General features: G+C 43.5%; 1 protein-coding gene and 1 long non-coding RNA gene across 6 annotated transcripts in view; one reads left to right on the top strand and one right to left on the bottom strand.

Moving 5' to 3' along the window:
• The window catches only part of dnm1a (dynamin 1a), a 55,030-nt gene that overhangs the window by 18,984 nt on the left and 10,493 nt on the right, over positions 1–25,553 (bottom strand). For 3 of the 5 annotated variants that reach the window (XM_037117927.1, XM_037117926.1, XM_037117925.1), the window contains exons 2-16: positions 22,906–22,979; positions 21,715–21,864; positions 21,342–21,545; positions 20,506–20,604; positions 19,215–19,375; positions 18,240–18,382; positions 18,017–18,152; positions 16,705–16,772; positions 15,659–15,797; positions 10,221–10,307; positions 9,458–9,528; positions 9,274–9,325; positions 8,245–8,256; positions 6,011–6,040; positions 5,576–5,689 (exon numbers count right to left, since the gene is read on the bottom strand). In XM_037117927.1, coding sequence (XP_036973822.1) covers positions 5,576–5,689; positions 6,011–6,040; positions 8,245–8,256; positions 9,274–9,325; positions 9,458–9,528; positions 10,221–10,307; positions 15,659–15,797; positions 16,705–16,772; positions 18,017–18,152; positions 18,240–18,382; positions 19,215–19,375; positions 20,506–20,604; positions 21,342–21,545; positions 21,715–21,864; positions 22,906–22,979 — 1,540 coding nt within the window. The remainder of the gene's footprint in view (positions 1–5,575; positions 5,690–6,010; positions 6,041–8,244; positions 8,257–9,273; positions 9,326–9,457; positions 9,529–10,220; positions 10,308–15,658; positions 15,798–16,704; positions 16,773–18,016; positions 18,153–18,239; positions 18,383–19,214; positions 19,376–20,505; positions 20,605–21,341; positions 21,546–21,714; positions 21,865–22,905; positions 22,980–25,553) is intronic. The other 2 variants (XM_037117929.1, XM_037117928.1) reach the window with 1 other exon arrangement.
• On the top strand, positions 21–1,603 carry LOC119030389. The gene is made up of 2 exons (XR_005078255.1): positions 21–304; positions 905–1,603. It is a non-coding gene; the product is annotated as an uncharacterized LOC119030389 (long non-coding RNA).

The following is a 25,553-nucleotide window of genomic DNA, read 5'->3' as shown; positions in this document are numbered from 1 at the left end:
CTCCTTCTGGCTCTCGAAGGGGAAACTTGAGGGCCAGTCCTTTGCCACGTCGAGCCTTCAGCCGGTTCACCTCGGTCGCTACCGGAGCGGCTGTTTTTTGGGGGTTTTTTGTAAGCTCCAGGGAGGTTTCGGAAGACGAATCCAAACGAGTAAAAGTAGCGTTTCCAACACGAACCGGCGTGGCTTTTGTGGCGACCTTGAATGAAAAGGACGTCGGGAGATGTTTCGGGGGGCTAAGCAGTCAAGAAGGAGAGAAAAGAAACATCAGCCAAGAAGAAGAGACATCACTGGGGAGAAGTCGCAAGTATTCCCTCTGCAATTTCTTTTCCCTTTGGGCATGTGTCGAGGGGGTAAAAGGTTTACCGCTGTTAAAGTGGGAGGTGTTGGGTCAGAGTTAGTCTGAGCTCCGACTATTGACTGATCAATTCCAGCCAAGAGAGTGTAAGAGCACTTGGAGACCAAAGATCTGGCTTTGGGGTGACTCAGTTTTTTGGCGACGGCTTCATCTTACCAGTTATTTCAAACTGTTTAACATCTTGTGAAATATCCTGTTTTTTATTTAGTCATTCTTGACCTGCAGGTCAGAGGAGGGCAAACCAAGTTTAAGTTCTACACAGCTGTGCTATATAGGGGTACGACCCAATGTGTGTTTATGCATTTATGACTGTCTTTCTCTTTCTGTGTATCTGCTTTTTAATCCTTTTCCATTGTGAAAATCTATTTTTTTTTTTTGCTTTCTGATGATCAGTTGCAAGAATTAAATGAATAATGGAAGATTTGGCCAATAGTCTCCTAAAAAAAATACACAAAAATTCACTGAATACATTTATAAGTCATCAAATAGATGAATTACTCTTCAACATCTCTGTGAAAAGTCCAAAATCGTCTTGTGTTTCTCCTACAGGTCTCGGTCAGGAATGCGGCTCCTCGCAGCGGGAGTGTCGTTGAATCTGCCCGTCCGTGGGCATCACATCTGTCTAACCTCTCCTCTTCCTCAGCCTTCACCCGTCCCTACCGGCCCCCCTTCATCCATCCCTCACACGCTGTTTTCCTTCAGGTCCGCACAATCGGCCTTGATCAGCGCTACGTAAGAGTCAGACTATGAGAGCGGAGGGACCTGGGATCTCAGTGAGTAGAGTTTCAAAGGTCTCATACTGTGGTGGTATCTGTAAAAAAAAAAAAAAAAAATGTTCTCCACAGCATCCTTTCAGCCGCCCAGCCCGCCTGCCCAGTGTTCAGACTACCTGTTCAGGAAGTAGTGGTTGTACAGTAGTCTGCACATTGGTTAGGCTGGCCGGGGAAGCACGGGACGACTCCCAGAGCGCTCCAGAGGGGCATCCAGCAGGCGCGAGCACATCGGGCTGTGGGAGCACGCAGCACCACCCCTCATGCATCTGGGCAAGCCTAAAATAAAAGCACCCGAAGGCTCCACCGCAGGAGCCTGGCGTTGGATTTATGAGTGACAGATAGCTGAAGTCCCAAAATGTCTTGAGTTTGTCTTGGTGTGTAAAGATTTTATTTCTGTATTGTGTTGAACAAAGCATGAAGACCGATGGAGATGCAAATGTTTGAAAAAGCTGAAATAAAATGACTTGGATATCTATTTCACACTGTCTCTTTTTTTTTTTTTTTTCTTTTCTCAAGCAAAGTTGCACGGTCTCGGAAATGAAACTCTAAAAAGAAAAAGAAAAAAAATTGGAAATCCCACGTCGACGTTACAGATTTACACTCGTGTGTTCGGTGTTTATTTTCTTCTGCAAAACCCAAGAAGTTATAACTGAGAGCCGAATCCCCAAAATAAGTTCGACCGCACTGAAAAAAGATAACCAAAACACACAGTACACCCCCAACGTCGCGCTGCAACTCCTGACCAACACGTACAATTACGTCTCAGCCTTCCCTGCATCAACTTGTGGCCGCTTTACCTCAAATGACCATGTAATGTGCACAGAGGCAGGAAGCCACCATACAAAAATGTTGAAAGCGGAGCCACTCTGTCATTGTCTGTTCGCCAGTTTTACGAGTCTTTGTATAGCTCTCACCCCCAAAAAAGACAGAAGATTGTCTGTGGCTTCTCAGTGTTTGTAGGTGATGTCATGCGAAACGCTGCAAGTTTTAGCCGAGACCCCCTGTCTCGTTTTTTCCATTCTGTTTTTCTTATTCTACCATTCGCCTGGGCCGCAGTTTGTACTTCCGAGCCCGCCTGTCTTTGATAAAGTGAAAAGCCGCAGCTCGCCGTTTTCTTTCTTTCTATCTTTTTTTTAAAACCCCCTCTCCCGCCCGACTCGAGCACACAAAAGCAAAGTAGAGAGGAGCGGAGACGTTCACACGGTGTCCCATCACATCACGGAGCATCGTCTGCAGGGATGAAAAACCACAAACCAACCTGTTTCCATTTAGAGCCCTGCCACCATGTCACACACACACACACGCACACACACATAAACACACACATAGTATAGCAGACATGTTTCTGGTGAGTGCGTTGAAAGCAGCAGTCTGCTGTTTCCCCCCAGGATGTTTACAGCTGGGATCACCAGGCGAGTCTGGCTTTCTGGCAGCTTTACAGCAGCAGCAGCAGGGAAACCCGGCACATACACACACACACACACACACACACACACACACACACACACACAAAGAGGGGGGGCACCCAAAGAAAATATGTCCTGACGACCACTAAAGGAGCTTATTTGTGTGTCAAAGTGAAAATGTCCCTGTGTAAATAAAAGAATTTTATTACAAGAACATACAAATATCACGTCTGACGTGTTCGGCTTTTTTTCTTAAAGTCCTTTTATGTTTTCTTTTTAGACCATTTTTTTTTCTCCATTCACATCTCTCTCCCTCCCTCTTTAAGCTACAGAGCAGCCTGATTCAAAGAATTGGCATGTCCTGTGGTAATACAGACCAGAAGGTTTCTGGGCGTGCGCACACACACACACACACACACACACACACACACACACACACATACACTTACACACACACACACACACACACACACACACACACACACACACACACACACACACACATACACATGCACACTAACCAAAACATCCTGGCACCGCTAGTTGGGTTGAAAGTTATTATTAGTGTCTGGGGGTGGTGTGTGCATGTGTGTTTCTGTGCCTGGTGTGTATGTGTGTTACCAGGCTGCGGCGAGGGTTTTCCCCATGACGAGAGGCAGTCAATAAAACGGCGCTGCGCTGTTTTGCGAGTTGGTGTTCGGTAACATGTGAACGTGCCTGTGTGTGAATGCAAAAATCCACACCAAAACATGCACAGATGGATTTTTTTTTCCTCCGCAGGTAATCATACTTTTTAAAAAAATAAATAAAACTGAACGTGAAAGTGTTTCCAGCTTTTTATCAACTGTGTGTATTTTGGCGAGCGTCCACCCAGATGCTCATGCGGGCGTAAGCCCCTCAGGAGCGCTCTAACCTGTAGCGTGTGTGTTCGTGTGCGACTGGACTATGTAAAAAGGTTCAGTTTGGATAGAAAACAAAATGGAAAGTTTCTCTTTTCTCTCATTTTCTTGCCTTTTTAAAAAAAACAATAATCCGCAGCGCTGCAGTGCCCTTTCGGCCTCTGCGCTGAGCCTTAACACCCGCGCCTGTGTGTTGGTTTTGGGTCTACCCACGCCCCTCTCCCCTCACCCCCTTTAATGTTCAAATAAATATACAGAACAAGAAGCGAGGGAAAGATGGAGGGAGGGTGCAGGGGGGAAGGAGAGGGTGACGGGGAAAGACTGAGGCAGAGAGAGGATGGAGAGACGGGTGAGGGGAGGGGAGTCTGAAGAAGAGTTTCCTCTGTCAGGGAGCGATGGGAAATAAGGGGAGGAAAAAGGTAGGAAGAGAGGCTGTAAGCGCTAAAACCCCCATCGCTTTCTACCACTTTCTGTCGCCCCCCCCCCTCTTCTCCTCACTTTCTCTCCCTTCACGTGGTCCTTGTTACTCCTGCTGCTAACCAGCTAACAAGAGACACTCCTGCCTGCTCCCCTCTCCTCCCCTACAGCCCAGTCCTGCACTCGCTCCGTGCCCCTTTCTTTGAAATGAAGTGAGTTTATTAGAAGCAGCTTGTGTGTGCATGTGCATGTGTGTGTGTGTGTGTGTGTGTGTGTGTGTGTGTGTGTGTGTGTGTGTGTGTGTGTGTGTGTAATTGGGACCAGGGCAGGGCAGGGGGCTCTGGTATGCACATGTGTGTGCCAGCTTCGGTGTCTGACATACTGGGGGGTCCTGACTCTTTGTGAAGGGCCTTCTCAATGGTACACACACACACACACACACACATACACACACACACACACACACACACACACACACACACACACATACACACACTCGTGTCAGAGAGCAGAGCGGCTGTGGCTAAGGCCTGGAGACAGCGAGACTGTGGCTAGCTCCTAATAGTTCTGCAAAGCATCATGGGACACCGCTCTGACCAGTCGGTCCAGTAACAAAAGCACGTGGAGGACCGGCAGTCAGCTTCTGCCCGTGGGATGAGCTGGAATGAACTCTGGACCAGAAAGTGGAAAAGAAACTCAAGTAATCGCTCTGATCCAACTGAAATCAACCTCCCGGTATTGTAATTTGCTGGAAGATATTACAAAAATGCTGCCGTTGAGATGAGATGCGTAGCAGTGGTGGTGTCTGAGGTTGGCCAGTAAAGATAGCTGTTGACAGTGAAAATGCAATGTCCCGGTGCAGAACATAGTTTGAGTCTGAACCAGTGAGGCTTATTAACATTTCAACATGACAATTCAGCTACTAAAAATAAACTAGTTTGCTCACAGGGACGGCTGTAAGATCATTTGTGTTGCTGTGCCAGACACGACACAGGTTTGTTTTTATTAATGAATGTGTTTTTGAGACGTTCCATAAAACCTTCAAAGCACCAACTGCATAAATAATCCAAATATCAGACACGAGAGTGAGGTACGGACCCCGACAAACGCCACATCATCATCATCATCATCATCATCATCAGGATTTCAATAGCTTTTTCAGCAAAAAGAGAAATGAGGAAGCAAAAACAATATTCCAACTAATCATAAATCACATCAAGATTGCAATATGTGTCAACATAACTGCAATAAGACTTCTTTCTTGAAGAAATCGTGCAGCCTTTATCGACATTAAAGACTTTTATAGTAGTTCCTGAAATAAAACTGACAAAACTACACTGCCTGACGATCAAATTCCCCGGCTGATTTTTATTCCTGCCTTTTTAAGAAAGGACAAATCAATGTCAGCGTTTACTATCGTGAAACTGCAGAACAAAAAAGTGCCGAGCCCTCTAGGGATAAATGCTTTTTTGCATTCTAATCATTTGACATCTGTAAAATGCACAACTTACCTTTTGTCAGAAACAAACCAGAATAAAGGAAACATTACCAAAAATATTATTCAAAATCTAGACTGTTACCACATTTCTTAAACACCATTGTCAATGTTGACATCAGCCTGAAAAACTGTGCACCAGTCGACTCGTTTTGCATCCCAATATTTTTTTCAAATCTCCAAATGTCATTAGAGTGTCTTTAAGTGCGAGCGTGTGTGTGAGAACTCGCCTCGTCATCTTTGTACCAGGACAGGGACTCGGCGGTGAGGACGAACCAGTACTCCTTGGCTCCTCCCTTCATGATGCCGATGTTGTTGATGGTCAGCCAGCCCTTCCTGATCACCTGATGGACACACACACGATAAGGGAAAGTGATCATGAATACCATCCAGCGCGTAGAAAAACAACTAAAACTGACACTACATTTGTCAGACTGTGTATGTAACACACACGTACCTACACTAACAGTTGAATATGATGTCACTGCTTCTAAACGGAGATAGGAGGCGACTGCCACAAACAACAGCGGGGTGACGCTCACCTACACGACTGAACACATTCCTCACACTCTTTTTTTTTTTTCTCTCTCTCTTCCTCTCCTTATGTTTCATTCTCTCCACCATACAGAAACTATACACACATGACAGTACGGGGTGTTATTTACCTTGAACCGATCGCTAACTCCTCTCTCCGGCTGAATGAGAACGTGGAGAAATGTTACAAGGCTACACCAACGCAGGACATTTTAGTAAAGGGTTCCAGCACATTACAGCTGGCTGCTGGGACGGCAGCACGGGGGACAGCAAGCAGGGTTGGAGGCAAAGGGGGGAGTCAGGAGGCTACAACAAGAGTGGCCCATGTCAAACCTTTTCAGAGGCCATGCAGTGAAATGCAGGAGCCTGACTGTTTTATACTGCATGTGCTTCTTGTATAGACGTGGTGGAGCGATGAAAATCCAGTTACCAATATATTCCAGCTGTTCTGCGTATATTCTGTCAATCTACTCTCGAGTTCTCTCTCTAACTACTCTCTCTCTCTCTCTCTTTTTTTTTTTTTTCGAAGATGTAGCCGCTTGGGTAGCTTCCAAGTAATAAAGCTTGTTTTTTTTTATAAACGCGCATCATTACAAGTCCATTTTTCTTATCATGCATTTGCAAAACTTTACGCTGAAGTAAATCTGTTCAGAGGAAACTGGCTCAGACGACCAAATGGACTAAATGACGACTTCAGCTTAAAGTGCTTTCTAACACACTTGTCGTCCCTTTGTGGTCACCTAGTTTGTGTCTTTTTAAGGTGAATCAAGCAGAAAACATTTTGGATGTTAACACCAAATGGATGTAATGACACCTTCGTTTTAAAATGCTCTTGATTGGGTCCCACCTGTGTTCTGCACTGAACTTAACCTAAACGCTTTGGAGAATGCTCTGCGCCGAAAAAGTAGAAGAAGTAGTGTTTAACAGTTGTCATGTGAGCCAAATAAATGTGTTTTTGAGATGTGCTGCCCTCTCAGGTTTTTTTTTACAATTTGCTCATTGGATTTTTTGGGTCTGGCGCTCCACTAACTGTTGAAGCGCTGCCTCTTTTTATAATTATGTTTTAAAATGATTTTTTTTTAAAACTACACACTGACCACAAACCATTTTAAAGTGTCTGGACCTGACGGAGAGAAAGAAATTTGGGTTTGGAGTCAGTGTGCAGGCATCTCATCAGTGGCATTCACATCGCGGTCTTTACAATCTGGATAACATACATCCCTCTCTGTTGTTAGAGCCTTAACTTGGATGTGGAAACTTGGACTGTATATCAATTATTGTAAAAAGTAATGTAACAAAATCTACATATCTGCACAGCTGTACTCCTGCACATCTGTTGTTCAGCTTATTCTTTATATATGGCATCTTTAGAGAGGTAAGTCCATAAATGTGGGTTTCGAAGGTTCCTTCAGTTTTCAGTACGGAGGTCAGATGGTTGTTTAATCAGGAGAACAGAAGCTGTGGGGCCGACTGCCTCCATCAGTAAACAGGAAGTGAAGATCGCCACTTTGTTTACAATGTGCCCCTGACCTTTGACCTCAACCTGGGTGGTTGTTATGACAACTGACCACAATGGAGGTGACTTATGTCTGGCACACTGCAGGTCACGGTCTTCCCCCTCCCCCGGGGCCTTCTGCTACTTTGGGGAATAAAAGAGGGAGATGGAGGGGAGAAATCTAGTGATGTGTAGATAAAAATGTTTGGTTTAGACTCTTTTGAGCTCTCCCTTTCTTCCTTTTGTGTGCGGAGGCAACTCAAGAACACACCGAGGGGACTTTCTCTTTATCTGGTTCAGACTACTGCTGGGGGGCGTCTCTCCGCTGCCAAAGCAAACTGGCCTCGGTGTCGGAGCCACAGCGAGCATCTAAAAACTGAGCCTTTCAACGAGACTGAGAGATGACAGGAAAATTACACAACGTGGAGGCGAATCGCAGTCGGACTCTTTTGTGATCTCTTAGCCCTCCTTTACTGTAAGTGTGTGTGTGTGTGTGTGTGAGCGTCAGTGTGTGTGTGTGTGTGTGTGTGTGTGCGTGCCTGCAGGGAGGATACAGCTTAAAAAAGAGCGAGTAAAGGGAAGCAGCCAAGCATTCCCCACGACAGCCACCTGCCCATTTACCGTTCAGTCAGCAGGAAGCTCGTTTCATACTCGTATACATTCACACACACTCGGGAATCTCTCGACTACAATCCAGCACACACACAAGACATACATGTTTAAAGATATACTGATATGCGTATCCTGACGTATGCAGAGCGTACAATCACAAGCACATACGCATGACAGCTCACTTCCAGACATGCACAGAATCTCACACAGTCACACTTCCAGCACACACACACCCACACACACACACACACTACTCACCATGATCTCATCCTGAAGCAGAAAAGCCACAGAGAGGAAGGACAACACAGCGAAGAGAGAAATGAGAACACAGCAAAAAGAGAAATCACTCAGAGGAAAGAAGAGGTAAACAAAAACACAAACACCAGACATCAACAGCTGAAGAGAGAAGGATTTAAGAGTAAAATGCAGGGAAAGTAGACGAGGATTGAGATGCTTTCCGAGGGCAAGAGCAGAGTGTAAATCCTGATAAATGTGTGTTTATTCAATCTCCATTATGTAGCCATGAACGTGATATCGTGACATGTCTACAGTAACCAGTTAATGTAGATTTTGCTTGCCTGCCTGTTTAGCATACAGCTAAAAAAAACAAAACATGTCCAATTTAAGTGATGTGAATAAGAACATTCTCTTCCGCACCTAAATAAAACCCTGTGGCACGTGTTACGTAATTGTCTCTTACTGCGATGCAGTTCGAGATCCAGATAGAGATTTAAATTTTTCCGACCATTTTCTGTGATTAAAAAGACAGATTTTGAGGATTGTGCAACCCTGGCAGAGATATTGTAGCGCTTCTCTATTTGATATTAACATCACGATCGTCGTTTTTAAAGCCACGGGCTGCACAGACTCCTCCACAAACTGAGGTCCGGTATTTTGCTGACGTCACTGTGACCCTTCGCCAACAAGTCATTTTAAAGATCCGACAACTGTTGTCCATTAGTGTGTAACATGTACAAAGGCTGCACAGGCCTGCATTGTGTAGGATATGGCCCGTTGCCCAGGGTAACAAGATACTGTATAGCTGTGCTAGATTTAACATGGGCAAAACAGAGGGCTGAGTGCTAACAGAGCAACGCCTGAGGCAGAGACTTGCATGAAGTTCAGATGTCACGTGGCTGGCCAACAGATGAAACGCACTGCATGAGTTCAGTCGGGAGAGATTTTTCCTGTAGCTCAGAGAGAGATGAGTCCGTACCGTAAACCTGTAAAATGTCAAATAAAAGTCTACACCGGACATGGCAGCGCATTAAGTTAAGGTTAGAGTACCTGGTTGCCAGCTGTCTTCTTCTTGCTCATTTGGCTGATCCTCTGCTGAGCGCTGCGCAACAAGAAACACATTGGAACATTTTGTTTTGAAATTGCGCATGGGCCGATGAATCTCTGCGCATTAAACCCTGCAGTGATGTATGAATGCACGCTATAATAACGGAGGGAACAAACAGGAGCTCACTTGGCAAATCCGATGAAGTCCTCGTGGTTGGTGTTCATGTAGGACAGCTCGATGTCTATCAGCAGCAACACCTGAAAGAGAAAGATACATCATTTATTCACTGATGATATTAATCAAATGTCTTTTTTTTTATGTGCTAGATTCATTGTGTGTGCAGATGTTTGTTTGATGCCATCATCAAAAGCTACAGTCACAGAAAACATGCCTGCATGTGACAAAATTCTAGTATTCTAATTTTTATTCTACAATATCAGGGATGCCCGGTCGGGGGTGATTATTCACGTCTTTTTTATTTCAGCTCGGCTCGATTAGCGTTCCCCTGTCTTTAGCGAGACTTGGAAAAAGTTCAAAACGCTGCTGCCAAGCTTCTGACCAGGTCTGCCAAAGATCCCATGTTACACCAATCCTCACGTCTTTACACTGGCGGCCCGTCAAATTCTGAGCCAAATTCATGATCCTTGTAATCACACTCAGAGCCGCGCGTGGTCAGGCACCTGCCTATGTTAAAGTGTGACTGCTGCCATGAAATTCAAGCAGGGATCCCGTTTCTTTTCTGATCAACAGTCCTAAGTATGAAACATCTCAGGGATCAGGATGAAGATAGGATGATGACTTTGCAACATTTTGTGTAGCCTTGCACTATTTATTCTCCGCCCGTCATTCATCTTTGAAATTCTTCTCCAGGTAAATCTCTTTAGAAAAATTAGCAGCAAGCATTGCAAGCAACACAGCAAGTGGCTTTTCAGTTTTGCTTTTATGTTACCTGTCCCTTCGTGCGATTTTCTCGATCCCTGATGTGCTGGGTGACGATTCTCTCCATCTCCTCTCTCAACATGGGATACTGAGCCAGCTGTGAGCACAAGACACAGTAGGTAGGTAGCAAAAACAAAGAAAAAAACAACACACATGCAAAGGGTCATCCACGCACACTCTCAAATCTACGCACAAGCTTCAGCACACCACAACTCCACTTATCACACCAAATCACAACACGCAGTTCCACTAATACAACACAACACGCTACAGAAACGAAAAATCAAACAGGTTATGTTTTTAAGGAGTTTATCGCAGACGCTGCTCTAGTACTCCGCACACCCGGACCAGTGGGTGGATTTTCATGTGCAAAATGTCTGTTTGTTGCCAAAGCGGAACACATGCAGAAGAATAGAGCAAAGTCTGTGATATTACCACACAAACACAGAATAAACAATGTTCCTGGCAGAAAAGGTTCTTTTTCCCAGCACACTGTGGGTCTTTTTCCATGAGCTCATTGTAAACCCACGAACGCAGACGTTGGTGGGCCTCCAATGTGACACAAACACATTTGGAGAAGTGTGAGGAAAGAAGAAAAATCGAAACCAAGAAAAATCACAGCGCAAGGAAGAGAAATACACGCTGTCTTTTTTTTTTTTTTTTCTTGCAAGTTACAATGCATCTTTCACGTCTGCCGGACAGTTTGGTGACAGACCTCATTTTGGTTCCAGAGGCTGATTTATTGCTTCCTGGGTTTGGTCCAATTACAAAACAGAGAATATCCATAAAACTAAATGCTTTATAATAACAGGCCACGCTGGTAAGATGGACGTCAGTCTGATTACAAGCATTAAAACTGTTTTTTTCACACGTTGCTCTTTGCTAGCAATATAGCAAACTGAATCAGAATTGAGTAGCAATTAAACAATCACAGTTGATCAACTGTGACGAGGCACAGCAGGTGTTGAAGGAATAACTCTACATTAAAAAAGCTGAGAGTTTAGATGATCATGTTTTCTTTCATTGCCTTTCCAAACTCTGAAACACAACAGCTAAAGTTTAAGGCAGGTTTTAAATTGTGTGTTTGTCCACTCTGACATAAGCTCCAAACGTTAGCATACCCGGCTAATCCAGTTCAGTCATAGCCTACCATTACTTCCAGATCCAAAGAGCCTTTCATTGGGTTCCTACATTATTTTTTTTTTGTACAGGTCACAAAAATAAGTTAGAAAGAGATGCCAGTATAACAGAGGTTATTTAAACACTATGCTACTTTTGAGTAACAATAGCGGCTCACTCCTGCTCTTTGTCTTAGCAAAAATACAATACAGTAATTCAAGGCTAACAAGCTTTACAGTGCAAGAACAATTCAATATGGAGTTGGCTTTATTAGCTAACTAGCTAGCTAGCTACAGCAAGAGTCAGACTGAAATGTTGAATATACAGCTGACACTCTCAATGTGGAGTTTAGCTAGCTAGCTAGCTAGCAACAACAAAACTCAGACAAAGAAAGAAAACAGAGTTAGCTTATTTACCTAACCAGCAAACATTTCCTACGAGAGTCAGACTGAAACATTAGAGACTAAAAACGTTTGTCTCAACATGGCATTAGATTAATTAGCCAAAAAAGCCTGTTTTTGTTTACTTTTGTGGGAAATGGAAGAAAAAAATCACTATAGATTTTTTATACGTCACCGCTATCACTGTAAACTCCATAGTGCCATGCTAGAATGGAAAGTTTGACATTCGTAGAAACAGAAGGACCAAACCTCTTTTAAATTTGAGGAAATATGTTAATTGTACAACTTGGTGAGCATAGACGGTAGGCCTACATTGTCACCGGTGTCTTAATATTGTTGCTGTAAACTGATTTGATATGGTTTCTTTTCATGGTTTTACACATCTCGTGAATTCCCTCGAATCCTAGAAAACTGTGAAAACCATGAAAGAACAAATGTACAAATGAAACTCCACAAACTGTGGATGTATTCAATGTCCAAGCAACTGAAAGCAACAGAACTTCTGGAAAGGTGCATAGAAACCTGAAGACAGATGGTTAAAGGCTTGTGAAAATTTGATGAAATGTTCAGTGTCTTTTAAAAAGTGACACAGAAACACAAAACAGACAGTTGAAAGAAATGGGTTTTTTTTTTGTAAAAACAAGGCAGCAGGCAGAGGCGCTCAAACTGATTCAGACTGACATGCAATGCAAAGGACAGCGGGGAGGGAGGGATGGGAGAGAGGGTGATGGAGAAGGACTTCAAACCGACCCCTTTGTGGATTTTCCCAACCACTGTATCTAAAGTGAAATCGAGATAAAAGTGTGACAGAGAAGAGAAATCCAAAGGAGGTCACGCTTTTTGGGGGGGTCATTTGCTTTGCGAGGAAGCGGCCAGGTTCAAAGGGTTAGAGGACAACAGGATGGAAGGGACGAAAAGAGGAATAAAACGAGAAATAAAGAGGTGTTCGAAGTACGTAAATTAGTCAGCGAGTGGAACGACACAATCAGTCACCATACTGACAAAGACAGGGAAAAAAAAGACCAAAATATCTTTAGGCATCATGAGGTCAAATATGAAAGAAAACTATCTCACATGCAGGTTGAGAGATTTGTTAAATTGTCAGTATAAGGCCCAATAATTAACAGAAGACAAATAACAAAGAAAGTTTCATTAAGATACAGATTACATGGTTACACTAGAAAGATTAAAAGTAAGAATAGACCGATATCTGCTGGCTGAAGTTATATTTTTAAGGAAAGATATGGTGTATTTTATCTACACCTGCTCTGAATATGCATGTAACAGTGGTTTCTAATGACGCTGTTTTGATTATTCAATTTGATTTACTGAACATTAATAAAATAATCTCAATACACTTAACATTAGCAGGGTGAGGATTTTTTCCCACACAAATGCCTTGTGGCTCTTGGTATTGATCGGCCCTCCAATTTAATCCAGACTGATCCATTTATAATACCAGCATTGATTTTGTGATCCTTTGACTCTTCCTTTAGCGTAAATATGAGGTCAGCATTTTTGCTTTTGAGCAGCCTAAAATGTCACAATATTGAGATATTCAGTGACATCATCACGTCCAAAACCTCCGGTACTTTGTTTTATGCCAAAGTACCTGTAAACTGCTAAAAACAAATGTAGCTATGACAGTGTTTGACGTAAGACTGGGCTGCTAAAAATCACTGTGTCATAATGATGATGATGTTAGCATTTGAAGGGTACAGCTTAACAGCGCTAGCCTTGCTGCTAGCTTTACTGAACCTAGATTCTTGTTTATATGATTAAATGATGTGTTAAATTTAAAAATGTCTAATTTGAAAAAGTCTTTAATCTCTTTTAGTGTGCAAATGCTTAAATTTAGCACTGACCCTATCTTTAAAAGTGTTGCTGATAATCAATAGTAGCTCAAGCCTTCGTCATGGATGGTTACATTCAACATTCAATCTGTCTGGCGTGTTAATGCTTTGATAAAAGTTTAGATTTACGTTAAACATTGCATTAAATCAAATTAACTGTGTAGGCTAAATCACTAAAACCACTTCTACATTAACGTAGAATGGAAATCTAGATCATTTTCCCAACTGTAAAGAAATGTTTTCTAAATAAATAATATAATATTCAACTCTCATTACATTATCTAAATCTAAATAAAGGAAGCAGATCTTTTTCCCCCTCCTGCCCAGCCATCGGTCTACCCGTACCTGTGCGATTAACAGAGTCAATGAGAGTGGCTCGGTCCTCTTTGGCATTTTACCTTGTGACTACACTTTTGTATGGTGGAGGTGAGTTCGCTCACTACCATATCTACACACTTCAGTGTGGGCTCCTTCAGCTTTTGGATCTGCTTTTTCACTATAGCCTCAAAGGCCAAGTCAGGGGTGAACAGCCCCGTCCTGTAGGGATAGGCAGGCGGCACGGGAGAGGAGAGGAGGACAGAAAAAACAAACAAACAAACAAAAAAAAAACGAAAGAGACAGAAAAAGGTGGAGATAGAGGAGGAGTAAAAGCACCAAATGAAGATATAAAGGAACAGACAGACAGAGAGAAAGTGATGATGTGAGACAAACAAAACGAGTGAAAACAGATGGCGAGGGAAAGAGATAACACGGACGAGGAAGGTAAAGTATTTGAAATGGAACAAAAGAAACAACAGATTGAAGATTTAAAAAAAAAAAATGTAAGAAAAGGCAAGAGGTGTGGAGGTTTGGGGGGAGGGGGTGGGGGGGGTAAACAGCACAGAAGGAAGAAAATGCAAGTGAGACATTTAGTTTTCCCCTGAAGCCATTCTAGAAAACAGGACAGTGCTGGAGTCTCTCTCTATCGGTAAAGAAGAGAGATAAAGAACAGCGTGAGGAGAGGAAGAGATAGAGAGAGCTCCCAGCCTGCGCGACTCCACCAAGCCAAAAAAACTCCACAAGCGAACACACAGCGAGACCGCAGCTGTGCACCTCGACGTTCGGCCAAAAAAACCTCCCCTGATCCCTCCCGGTGTTGACCCTTCCTCCACCCGTCCCTCCTTCTCCTCTTGACTTCCAGAGGGAGTGCAATCATAACAGTCATTATCCCGAGGCCTCCAGGTTGTTGCAGTCCAACCGCTGTTCAAATTGTTTGGTCACAGTGGATCAGTGTGGATACAGACTACTGATCTTTCTCTTGGCCACACTAAGTGAGCCCCCCCGTAGCTGAGACTGCAGCCCCCCCTGTGGCCCGCCGAGGAGCCGTTGAACGTAACGGTCATGGCTCCTGTCTGCTGCAGGTGCACAGCTTCAGTCTCACACACACACACAAGGACGTCTGAGCGCTGAGGTCATCCAATACGGCTGCCAGGTGCTCCAAATGACAAACGATTCCCTAAAAATACGTTTAGTGTCTCACTCAAGGTTCTCGAAAGAGAGGACCCGATGTGAACAACCCCCCAACGTGTCAAAACAGCTGAGACTGCGGCTGCTCTGCTGTTCCTGCTTTTGAAAGCGCGCGCGATGACGTTAAGTCAAAATATAGTTTCCCCGCTTTGAATGAACTGACAAAGGAGCAAGAGCAGAGAGGAGAATACTGCGATGCTTTCCAACACGACGCGCTGGCAGAAAGCCTTTTAATCAAAGTCATAAACTCTTAAAAGTTCTCCGACATTTAACGTTTTACAGGCAACCGTATTCTGATGACTGCTCAGCCTCCACACTGTTTTGTTTTTTTTTGTTTTGTTTTCCCTTCAGCACAGCTCTCTACCACGGCCAGCCTAACCAGCCAAACCCGTCCAAAGCGGCACAGTCGGCAGGCAGGCAGGCAGGTACACACCGCGCCCCTCCAGGTGTGGAGAGAGCAGGCGGTTACGGTAAAGGGAGTGAACAGCCGAGGGACCTTGCAGATGAGGGTTGAAAATAATAATAATAATAATAATAAAAAAGGTGCTAACTACCGTTTATTTTTTTACCTTCTTGGTACACTGCCTAACCGTATTGACTAGCTCAGAAATGACCATGTCCACACATTTGGTGCAAGGCTCTTTAATCTTCCCAATCTGCCTTTTCACAATGGTCTCAAAGGCCATGTCCGGGGTGAAGAGGCCAGTTCTGCCCGACAGAGAGAGAACCAGCCACGGGGTGAAAAATAGAAAAAAAAAAAAAAAAAAAAAGAGAGAGAGAGAGAGAGAGAGAGAGGAGGATGGAGGAGAGAAAAAAACAGAGGGAGGGAGAAGGGTTGGGTAAAGAGAAGAGTGTTAATTGTGAAGATTCAAACCCTGCAGTTTCTGAGCTTTTCCCTAAAACATAAACAAACGAGGCGGAGGGCAGGAATGAGAACGGAGGTAAAGGAAACGGCTACAAAGCAGCATGTGAGAGAAAATATTATAGAAGTTTTAACAAGTTATCAGTTACATTTCTGAGCAAATATCCCCAAATTTCCCCTCAAGGAACCAAATTATGTTTAAAGATCTAGCTACACCCAACGGCTCCGACTGCGAAAAAACCCAATCATCAACGACTCATTATGGCCTGTAATTATCTGATTTAGACGGACCAAAAATAGGTTTGCACCAAATAGAAATCTGAATGATTTTCCTGATGCTGTCGACCTCATTAGGTGCACAGGTATCATCAAACAGAGAGAGAGAGAGAGAGAGAGAGAGAGAGAGAGAGAGAGGGAGAGGGAGGACAGAGTGGGCTACCGCATGTCCCAGATAGAAGGTGCAGGATTTCCCCCAGTCAGACAAATGACCGACAGACAGGCCACACAAATGTATCGTATCATATCGGAGGAACCCATCTGATCCCAAACCCTCTCTGTCTGAGCGTACCGATGCCATTTAGTATTCAACAGAGCACTCAGTCTGAGTATAGAGGTCCTTGGCAAGATTAGATAAGCACAGTCAGTTAGATGCAGCCTGGCTATCAGAGGTGACTGAGATGGAGAGAGGAAGCGGAGGCGAAGTAAAGAGGGAGGGGAGCAGGGATGGAGGGGTGAGCCGGAGGGCGGACGTGCCTGATTCCGTGGATGTTCTTGATGGCGTAGCTGATCTCCTTGCGGAGCTCCTTCTCGTCGAACTCCATCTGCGGACGAAACGGGGACGGCAGGAGGGATTTAGTACACACACTCTTTCTCTTACAGACCCGTAAATCAGCTCAACCCTTCTCTCTCTTAAATCCTTTCGTCTTTATTTTCTCTCGTCAGCTGAAAAATGTGGTTCTTGGCTTATCAGCTTCTGATAATTAGGATTTATACGGTTATTTGAGTTCACGTCCAAACATACCTTTAATCTGTCAAACTGCTAACGTCACTGCGATCCAGACTGCACACATTTTCAGTACATTTTCACTGCTTTCGTTATTTATTGATGAGACCCGTGCCTCTGGACCTGGGAGTTAGGATCGCCAGGTTTAGAACCACATGATCTGAAGGACTTCGGGAATATCAAAGGAACAGTTCACCACTAGCAATTGTACAGTATTTTTTCCTGTACAATCTGTTTTTAATTTGAAATATCTCCCTTTTAATTCCTGTTTTGAATCGTTCTTTCCCACTTTCCTCAACAGAGCTTCATATTTTCTTCGAAGCGTGCATTACAAACACATGAATCATCTTTTTTTTGTTCTGCGTTGTCAGTCAAGCTTCTGGATAGCGAGCAAGCTGCTTTGTCCTCTCGGTGGGAAACCAACATTTTTCTGAGGCCTCGGTCACAGACAGCGAGTTTTATGTCCTCAGAGGGAGGCCGAGAGAGGACGGAGGAGAGGGGACGGATGAAAGGAGGACAGACGGAGGAAGTGAAGGGCTAACCGAAAGAGAGCGTGACGTGTAAAAGAAGCCGTGAGGTAAAAAGACTCAGGAGGTAGATGAAGGGAGGGAGGGAGAACGTGCTCGGGATAAAGATGATGTGAAAGGTGAAGAGGGAGGATGTGGAGGGGGAGGGGAGGCGAGAAAATGAGGAGGGATGTAATGAGAGAGGGGGAGAAGCAGAAGAAAGAAGGTGAAGTGAGAGGAGGAGATGGCAGTGGGAGAGGTTAGGCAGGAAACAGGGAATGCTTGGGTCAGAGAAGGAATTAGAGTCCCAGAGGAGGCCTTTGTTGCCGTCTGAGGCTGGGAAATGATCCCCAGAAAACAGAGATGATACGATGGGTTGAGACCCAGAGAAATGTTTACCGTAATGCAAGATAAGCTTTCATTTATTCCTCACTTTGTTGGATTTTGTATACACGCCAATATACCGAATTGTACTTTTCCGTCTTTTCCCTTCATTTATTGTATGCATTGCTATAAGAAAGCGAGAGGAATAAAGTCTAAACTTTCAGACACACACCTTGACCAGCTCGAAGGGGAAGCGTTCATGGAAAATGCGATTGATCCGGGCACCGCCCGATAGCTCGGCTGTGTCAATCTGGTCCCCGGAGCCCTCTATGCACTTCTCAAAGTCCACAGAGAACTGCTGCACCATCCTGCAGGGGCAAACAGACACAGGCATCATTAACATCTTTCAGCCCGTTTCTGTCTATTCCATCTATCTCTCTACCGTATCCACTCACTGGAGCAGAGCCTTGGTCTTGCGAGATGGATCGTCGGGTCTGAAGTTCTTGTACTCCTCCACCTCCTTCTCTATGGAGAGGAGCTGGCTCTGCAGCTTGGCCCGCAGGTTCGGCAGGGTGTCCCGGATGTGGTTGGTCAGTTGCTGCGCAGGTCAAAGGTCAGAGTTTGATCACCGGGAACACGGGCGATGTCGGAATCACCCTGCGCTGACGTGCCCCTCGTATGGTCCCATTTCGCGTGTCGGGAAGTCGTTTTGTAATGACATGAAATTTCATTCATAGAAGTTGCTACTAAATAACTTTTCTTTTCTTTACAAATTACACGTGATTAAAAAAATGATATACAATATGTGAATTAATAAAAAGTTCCCAAGCTGCAACTAAACATTTACTTATATCCATCATGTTTCTATTTATGTGACGTTAAAAGCAGCAAGTTGTGTAGCAAAAACTCGTTCCGACTCGAGGAGCCGATTATACAGACAACACACAAACCAACCATTACTGTGTCTTCATGTGCTGTCGGAATAATTGGAAAAACACTTTTTCCGACTGGGAAAATTCATGTGAATGCCCTCGCAACTCAATTTGGGGACATGAGTTGGCAAGTTGACGTCCTTTGACGCTGAAATATGGTGGAAGAAAGTTACTGCTGGGTTGATGTTAAGAAGCTTTAAGCAGTCATTCATTGTGTCGTCGCTGTATTGTTTCCTTTGCTTTTCCTTGTCACTCAAATACTGGAAGTAGCCATAAACATGTTGTTTAAACAATCTGAGTGATAAAACGCCAAAAATAACAGTGGCATGGCGTAGTTCCGACATGAACACACCAAATTTGGAAGACCAACTTCCCATTTCTGGAAAATGGAACCATCCGAGGGGCACGTGAGCGCACTATTAGACCTGGAGTTACTGACAAAAACAAAACACACATAATGCAGACACTCATGACCAACGCTCTTGTGCTTATACACACCTGATTGAGGACTTTTTGGAGGTAGGGAGTGCCCATGCGCTCAGCGAGGTGTCTGTATGAAGGGTGGGAGAGGAAGAACTTCCTCTCAGCCGCCATCGCGGCATTGATGTCCTTCCTGCCGTCGATGTCCTTCTGGCTCCTGTTCACCACGCCGATGTAACCTGGACACAAAAGACAAGGGTCCACTCAGACGTTTACGACGCGGTCTGAAAAAAAACACTGGGAGATTTTTTTTTGCAGAGAACCAGATCCAGCTCTTTTTTTATCACTTTCTGGAATTTCTGAGAGCGGACTGGAACAGATTCAATAACTGTGGCCTGACTGGTAATTTGGAAGATAATACAGTCTTGCATTAAAGAATCTGGGATTGTGCTGGGGCTCTTACTTTCTCCATATGAGCTGCGTTCAAACGGCCAAACCCGAAATGAACAGCCCCTCCAGGACCAAACCGCTTAAAACTGTGTTTAATAATGTTTAGCTGACAAAAACCACATTTTAGGAGACGGCGGGGTTAGAGAAAAGAATACGGGCAAAGGATGACGAGGTAAGAAAGGAAGGAAGGAGGCATTACAAGAATACATGTCTGCAAGTGTGTGTCCAAGTTTCTTAAGACAGAAAAGAGAAACAGAAAAACAAGCAGGAGAGTTCAGGTCACACAGATCCCGTTTCACCTCCAGTTAAGTTTTCTCATGCATCACTCGGTTAAAGGCCGTTTCATGCTCTATAACTAATGCAACTGTGAGCCAGCAGCCTTGTAAATGTGAGCGTCGGCAGGATTAGACAGAGAGGGAGAGCAAGGGAGACGGGGAGGAAAAGAGAAGGGGAGGGAGAAAACGTAGAAAAAACAAAGGACATGGAAAATATTCAAAAGCACATGCCTGGGTTCTAACCAAGAGCAAATGGAAAAGAAAATCACCGCATCAGCACATTGCAGGAAAGGGCAGCTCACAAGATACATGCGAGCTCTTTTTCGAGACAGTGTTTTAATCTCTTTCTCCCTTCCCCTTTCTTAACTCTGTCTTTTCTTACTCAATAACATTTTATCCTCCCCTTCCTCCCCTCCATCCATCCATCCATCCTTTTTCTGTAACTTTTTTTTTCTCTCTGTGCTCTGGAGCTCTGAACATCTCCGCGCACGACTGCCTTATTACCACAAGAGGGAAACAGTGTGTCATTGTGATGGTCTAGAGGTGGAGAGAATGAGTGTGTGTGTGTGTGTGTGTGTGTGTGTGTGTGTGTGTGTGTGTGTGTGTGTGTGTGTGTGTGTGTGTGCGCGCGAATGTGTGCTCACCCCTCCTGAGTGGAAGCAGTTTATTCTCCAGGATGTCCTTTGCGTCCGTCCCCTCGTCCATCAGGTCGAGCTTGGTGATCACGCCGATGGTCCTCATACCTACGTGAGCGCACAAACACACACACCACAGTGATGAACCATCTATGGAACTGAGTCCTGAACAGAAATGCAGTCAAAAATATACATGTTATATAATTAAACTGAAAAACAAATTAAAAGATGTAATGTCTAATAATGATAACATAGTATAATAAATATAATAAAATCCTTTTAAATAACAGACAGATAATCACACATTTAATGTATGACGTGTTATTATGTCTTTTGTATCTGGCAAATAAAATGTGATCTGAATAGACGCGCATCAGAATCCAAGCACCGGCGGGCTTGAATGGGTTTTGCAAATGACAGCGTGCAGACTGATCATTTTATCTCAATGATCTGGATTTCACTGTAACTGAAAACACAATTCTATTATTCTTCCAGCCCTGCTTTATCTGTTTAAGTCTTTGGCAGAGTGAGATTTGCTGCAGGATCTTGAATGGACTGCAGGTGAACACGGCTTTCAAGTCAACAAGTAAAACCTTTGGTCTGAAAAGTAACTAGTAACTATCAAATAACTCTTGTGGGGTAGAAAGTACAATAACTATCATCAAAATGTGACGGAGAGTTATTAAATAACACACAGCAAAATGGAAATACTCAAGTAAAGCACAAAAAAAATGGACTTAATGACAGTAAATGTGCTTAGTCACATGCCTTCCACTGGTTTATGTATTACAGTGTGTGGGTCTGTGTGCGTGTGTGTGTGCATGTGCATGTGTGTGTGCGCCCACCCTGAGGGTCGACCTCTTTGGCAATCTTTAAAGCGTCGGAGTTGGCCAGATCAGAGTTGGCCGGGGACACGGCCAGCATCAGGCAGTTCTCCTTGGTGACGAACTGCATCAGCATCTCTCTGATCTGGGCCTCGATGTCCGCAGGTTGGTCGCCCACCGGCACCTTGGTCATCCCCGGCAGATCCACCAGGGTCAGGTTCAGCACTGTGAGACGAAAAAAAAAAAGAAACGGAGCAGGATGACTAAGAGAAAGCTGAGCTAAGAGGGCTTTGCAGATGAATTGCTGCCAAATAAAAAAGCATTGTGGTTCATAAGTTATTGATGTCAGACATGGGTAAATTTAGCCCAACAAATACAGTTTCGCCCGCCTCACCATGAGGGGAGTAGACACGCAGGTTGATGGGCACAGGGGAGATGCCCTTGTTTGCTCCAGTGATGCGGTCGGTCTCTGCCTCGATCTCCTGCCGCACCTCATCAAAATCGGTGAACTTTTTACCCTTACAGTGGAGGAACTCTGCATATTCTGAGAGAGACAGCAAAGAAAAAGTGATCAGTGGAAGTGCAAGTAGTGTAAGAGAGGAAAAGACAAGAGTGAAAAAGACAGCAAAGATGAAAAAAGCTGAACTGTTCCAAATTGGGAAGTTAACATCTTTGAGTTTTGAGACTAGAGTTCCCATAATTTAAGGGCTTTGTGTACGTGGAAAGTATGATGTTGTCAGTCAATATTGTTGTCAACACTTGCTTAGATTTGGGCAAATTTGTCACAAAAACTATGCCGAATTAGCACTTAGCTGTTCATGTTTATAATGGGCCTGTGGACCTCCGGACAACTTTCACTGGGTGACTATGATACTGACTAAAACCTTAAAATGTGAGAAATCTAAGGCAGGTTCTGGAGTTATAAAAATCATTGTTTTCCTATGACTTCTGAGTGGACCTATGGACTTTCATCCACAATGGACATTAGAGATATCCTCAGAAGGTCACACAGAGGCTTCAGTGCCTTGAAGGATTATAAAGTACCTTAATTGTCTCTGTGAGCTGCCTCACAGTTGGTAAAATATCTGCCATAAGGTAACCCAGCAGCCATGACTGCGTGTTAAAACGAAATTAGGTTTAATTAAATTCTGATCCACAGTGTGAGTGGGCTGTGAGGGGGGGAAAAAAAAGCTTGATAGCCGGCCCCTACAACAATCTAATTAATTTAAAACCATGATTAACATGTGGATGCTGTGTAGAGATGAATGGAGAGGAAAAGAAGAGGTTGAAGGAGCAGTGTGGAGGAGGACTGTATGGACTCAGGGCAGAGCTGACCGCTGTGACAGTGTTTTAACTGCTCTCTCCTTCTCATAAGAATAAAAGAAAATGCGTCATGAATTGGGAATAATGGGAATATAAAAGGGAAAGTGTTTTGTTATAGATGTTGAAATCAGTGCCAAAGTGTTTTAAGATGCTGTTCATTCAATGGCCACTAGATGCTGAGTGGTGAAACAACACCTTTATCTATCTTCCATTACACGGAATAAAAGAACCTCCCTGGTGTTCATGGTTGACATGTATTTACCTGTGGCACAGTTCATCAGCTGCAGGACCAGAGGACGACGAGTCACAATGCCGGAGCCACGGGGAAGGAAATCCCTGAAACACGACGGACAGACCGCAAAGGACGATGGTCAGTAAACTAACAGCAAAGGGAGTAAAGACAAAAGTCAATCTCGAACAGTGTACATAAAGCAGAAACACTGCAGAAGCAAACAAACCCATTCAAGAAATCAGAAACAGACACAATATCTGAATAACAACATGAATCACCAAATAACAAAAAGACAAAAGAACGTGAGTCAACGATAATAAATCTGCTTTCTGGGGAATTTGGAAGAAAAAAAAAAGCATTATTCCCTCAGGAAATCTGTGCAAAGTAAGGACACGTGCCAGTGTGATGTCTGTGTGTGTTTGTGTGTGTGTGTGTGTGTGTGTGTGTGTGTGTGTACAGTCCTGACAAACAGCTTATCCTCAACAGCTGCGGTCACCAGGCTCAATGTCCATTTGATTTACTGCAGTGCTTTTTTTCTTTATGGGTACAACCAGTTGAAATATCACTCAGAAAAAATGCTTCTGAAATTTCCTGAAACTATTCCTGGATTAATCCCTGAAGTGACACGTCACTCAAGCTGAAAAAATAAACACGCAGCTGGATGAGAAAAACAATATATTGTGTTTTCACTATGCAAAACATTTAGACTGTTAATATTTGACATTCATACAGGTCATCTAAACTGTTTTGTGTCAGAATATTAGGATAAAGGAAAAAAACACTATATGAGGGTTCCAAAGGGAGTATCTGACATTAAAAAAAAAAAAAACTAATGCAATCAAATCAATGTTGTTGGTAATCTTTGAAATATCCAAGACTCTAATCACCACCAAAGCTATTCAATATATGGAAAATAATTCATTTTTGGGTTTTTTTGTAATAAATAATTAATAATTCAAATAATTACACTGGCAATTCCCTGAAAGTTATATAATGTTTGGTAGTTTTCAGCAAGTTTGAAGTTGTTTAAGTGATTTATGAAAAAAAAGCAGTTTCTTATACATGTCCATTTTTGCCATGAAAGGTGTCCAGAGCGTGCAAAATGCATCAATAGAGTGTAAGGGTAAAATACATTGGAAGTTTAATGCCACAAGCTGTAACAGCCAGAATGATCACCAAATCAAAAAAAAAAAAAAAGACAGGTTGAGAAGATAACCTGATGAGGGTCAAAGTACCAAATTTTGTTGTCACTAAACTTAATTGCAAGGTTTTTTTCCTAATAAAAGGTAAAATACAAACATTTTTTTTTTCTAACCACTGACAGCAGTTCATCAGCTTTACCTGTTACTGTAAAAAGAGAGTCGACACATCCTCAGAACTATTTCACACTTGAAAAACACTTTATAGTTTGCAGACAAATAAATGTCCGATAAAGATCTAACTGAGCAACACCAGCTGTTGAGGTGAGCATCTTTAGATTGATAACGACTGAAAATGTGTGCCAGTATTGCAGCGTGAATACTGTCCTCTTAGCAATCCAACACGTCTGTTTGTATTTCTAATTTACTGATTTCCTGGAAACTAAAACAAAGACGGCATTTTTGGGGTGATTATTTTCAGTTCTTTCAGTGACCAAAGGAATTGTATGTAATATTGCAATTTCTGTCTCTTTCAGTTTGTTGTCCGTGCATCACTGCGTCACATCTGTCTGCCCTGGTGGGTCCGAGGTGTGTTTGTGAATCAACTAGAGCGTGTGCCCACGCAGACGACCGCCTGCCAACATGTTTCTTCAAAGCACAAAACACTCTTTTCTTCAGGGGGAGTTCAGCTGCTTATGCAACAGCAGCGTCAACTCGCCACTGGCACAGTGTGCTCCTCAACCAGCTGACTGGACAGTTATCACTCAGTGATGCGTGGTGTGTGTGTGTGTGTGTGTGTGGGTATGTGTGTGTGTGTGTGTTTATAACAATGATAAGAGGCTATAGGAGACACATTCTGTTGTTTACAATCAGACAGCGCTGTAATTAAGCTATAGTGAACAACACTCTGTATACTCAACATGAATCAGTAACAGATGAAGCCTCTGTTTGAACCCGACAGCAAAGCCTGAGACAGTTTGATACATGAGTCATAAGCTGAGAGTTAATCACAGAGACAACTGCTTTTACTCAAAACCTAACCAGAAGAAGGGTTAGAAGTTCACCGAGGGGATCATGTTGAGCTGTAACTGAGCCTCCACACGCTTTACCTCTCATGGTTTGTTAGTTTGGTCATTCTGAGGGCAGTAAACATTTTGGAGTTACAACACAACATTACATTCTGTTCTAGCTTTAAAGGAGTAGTTCAACATTTAGACAAACGTTGGCTTCACTCTCATGTTTGTGCGAAACATGAAGCTGACCCGTCACCTCCCAACGCAAAATTCAATGGCATAAAGTCCCGAATTCCTTCACTGAGTGGTTCCTATTGGTCGGGAACAGGAAGCCTCCGTTAGTTGCCTGGCAACTGGTCTGACCCATAGTCTAGCAGATAACACCATAACTTGTGTTTACATGTCGGCGCCTATATGGATTAAAGAAACAAAACGTAACATTTTAATTGGTGATCTTCATTTCTGTTGGATAAAGCTAGGCTAACTGTTTCCCCTTCTTTCCAGTCTTTATGCTAAGCTAACTGTA

This window comes from Acanthopagrus latus, chromosome 12, assembly GCF_904848185.1.
Source record: "Acanthopagrus latus isolate v.2019 chromosome 12, fAcaLat1.1, whole genome shotgun sequence".
NCBI classification, from domain to species: domain Eukaryota; kingdom Metazoa; phylum Chordata; class Actinopteri; order Spariformes; family Sparidae; genus Acanthopagrus; species Acanthopagrus latus.
This window is presented reverse-complemented; position numbering and strand designations above follow the sequence as displayed.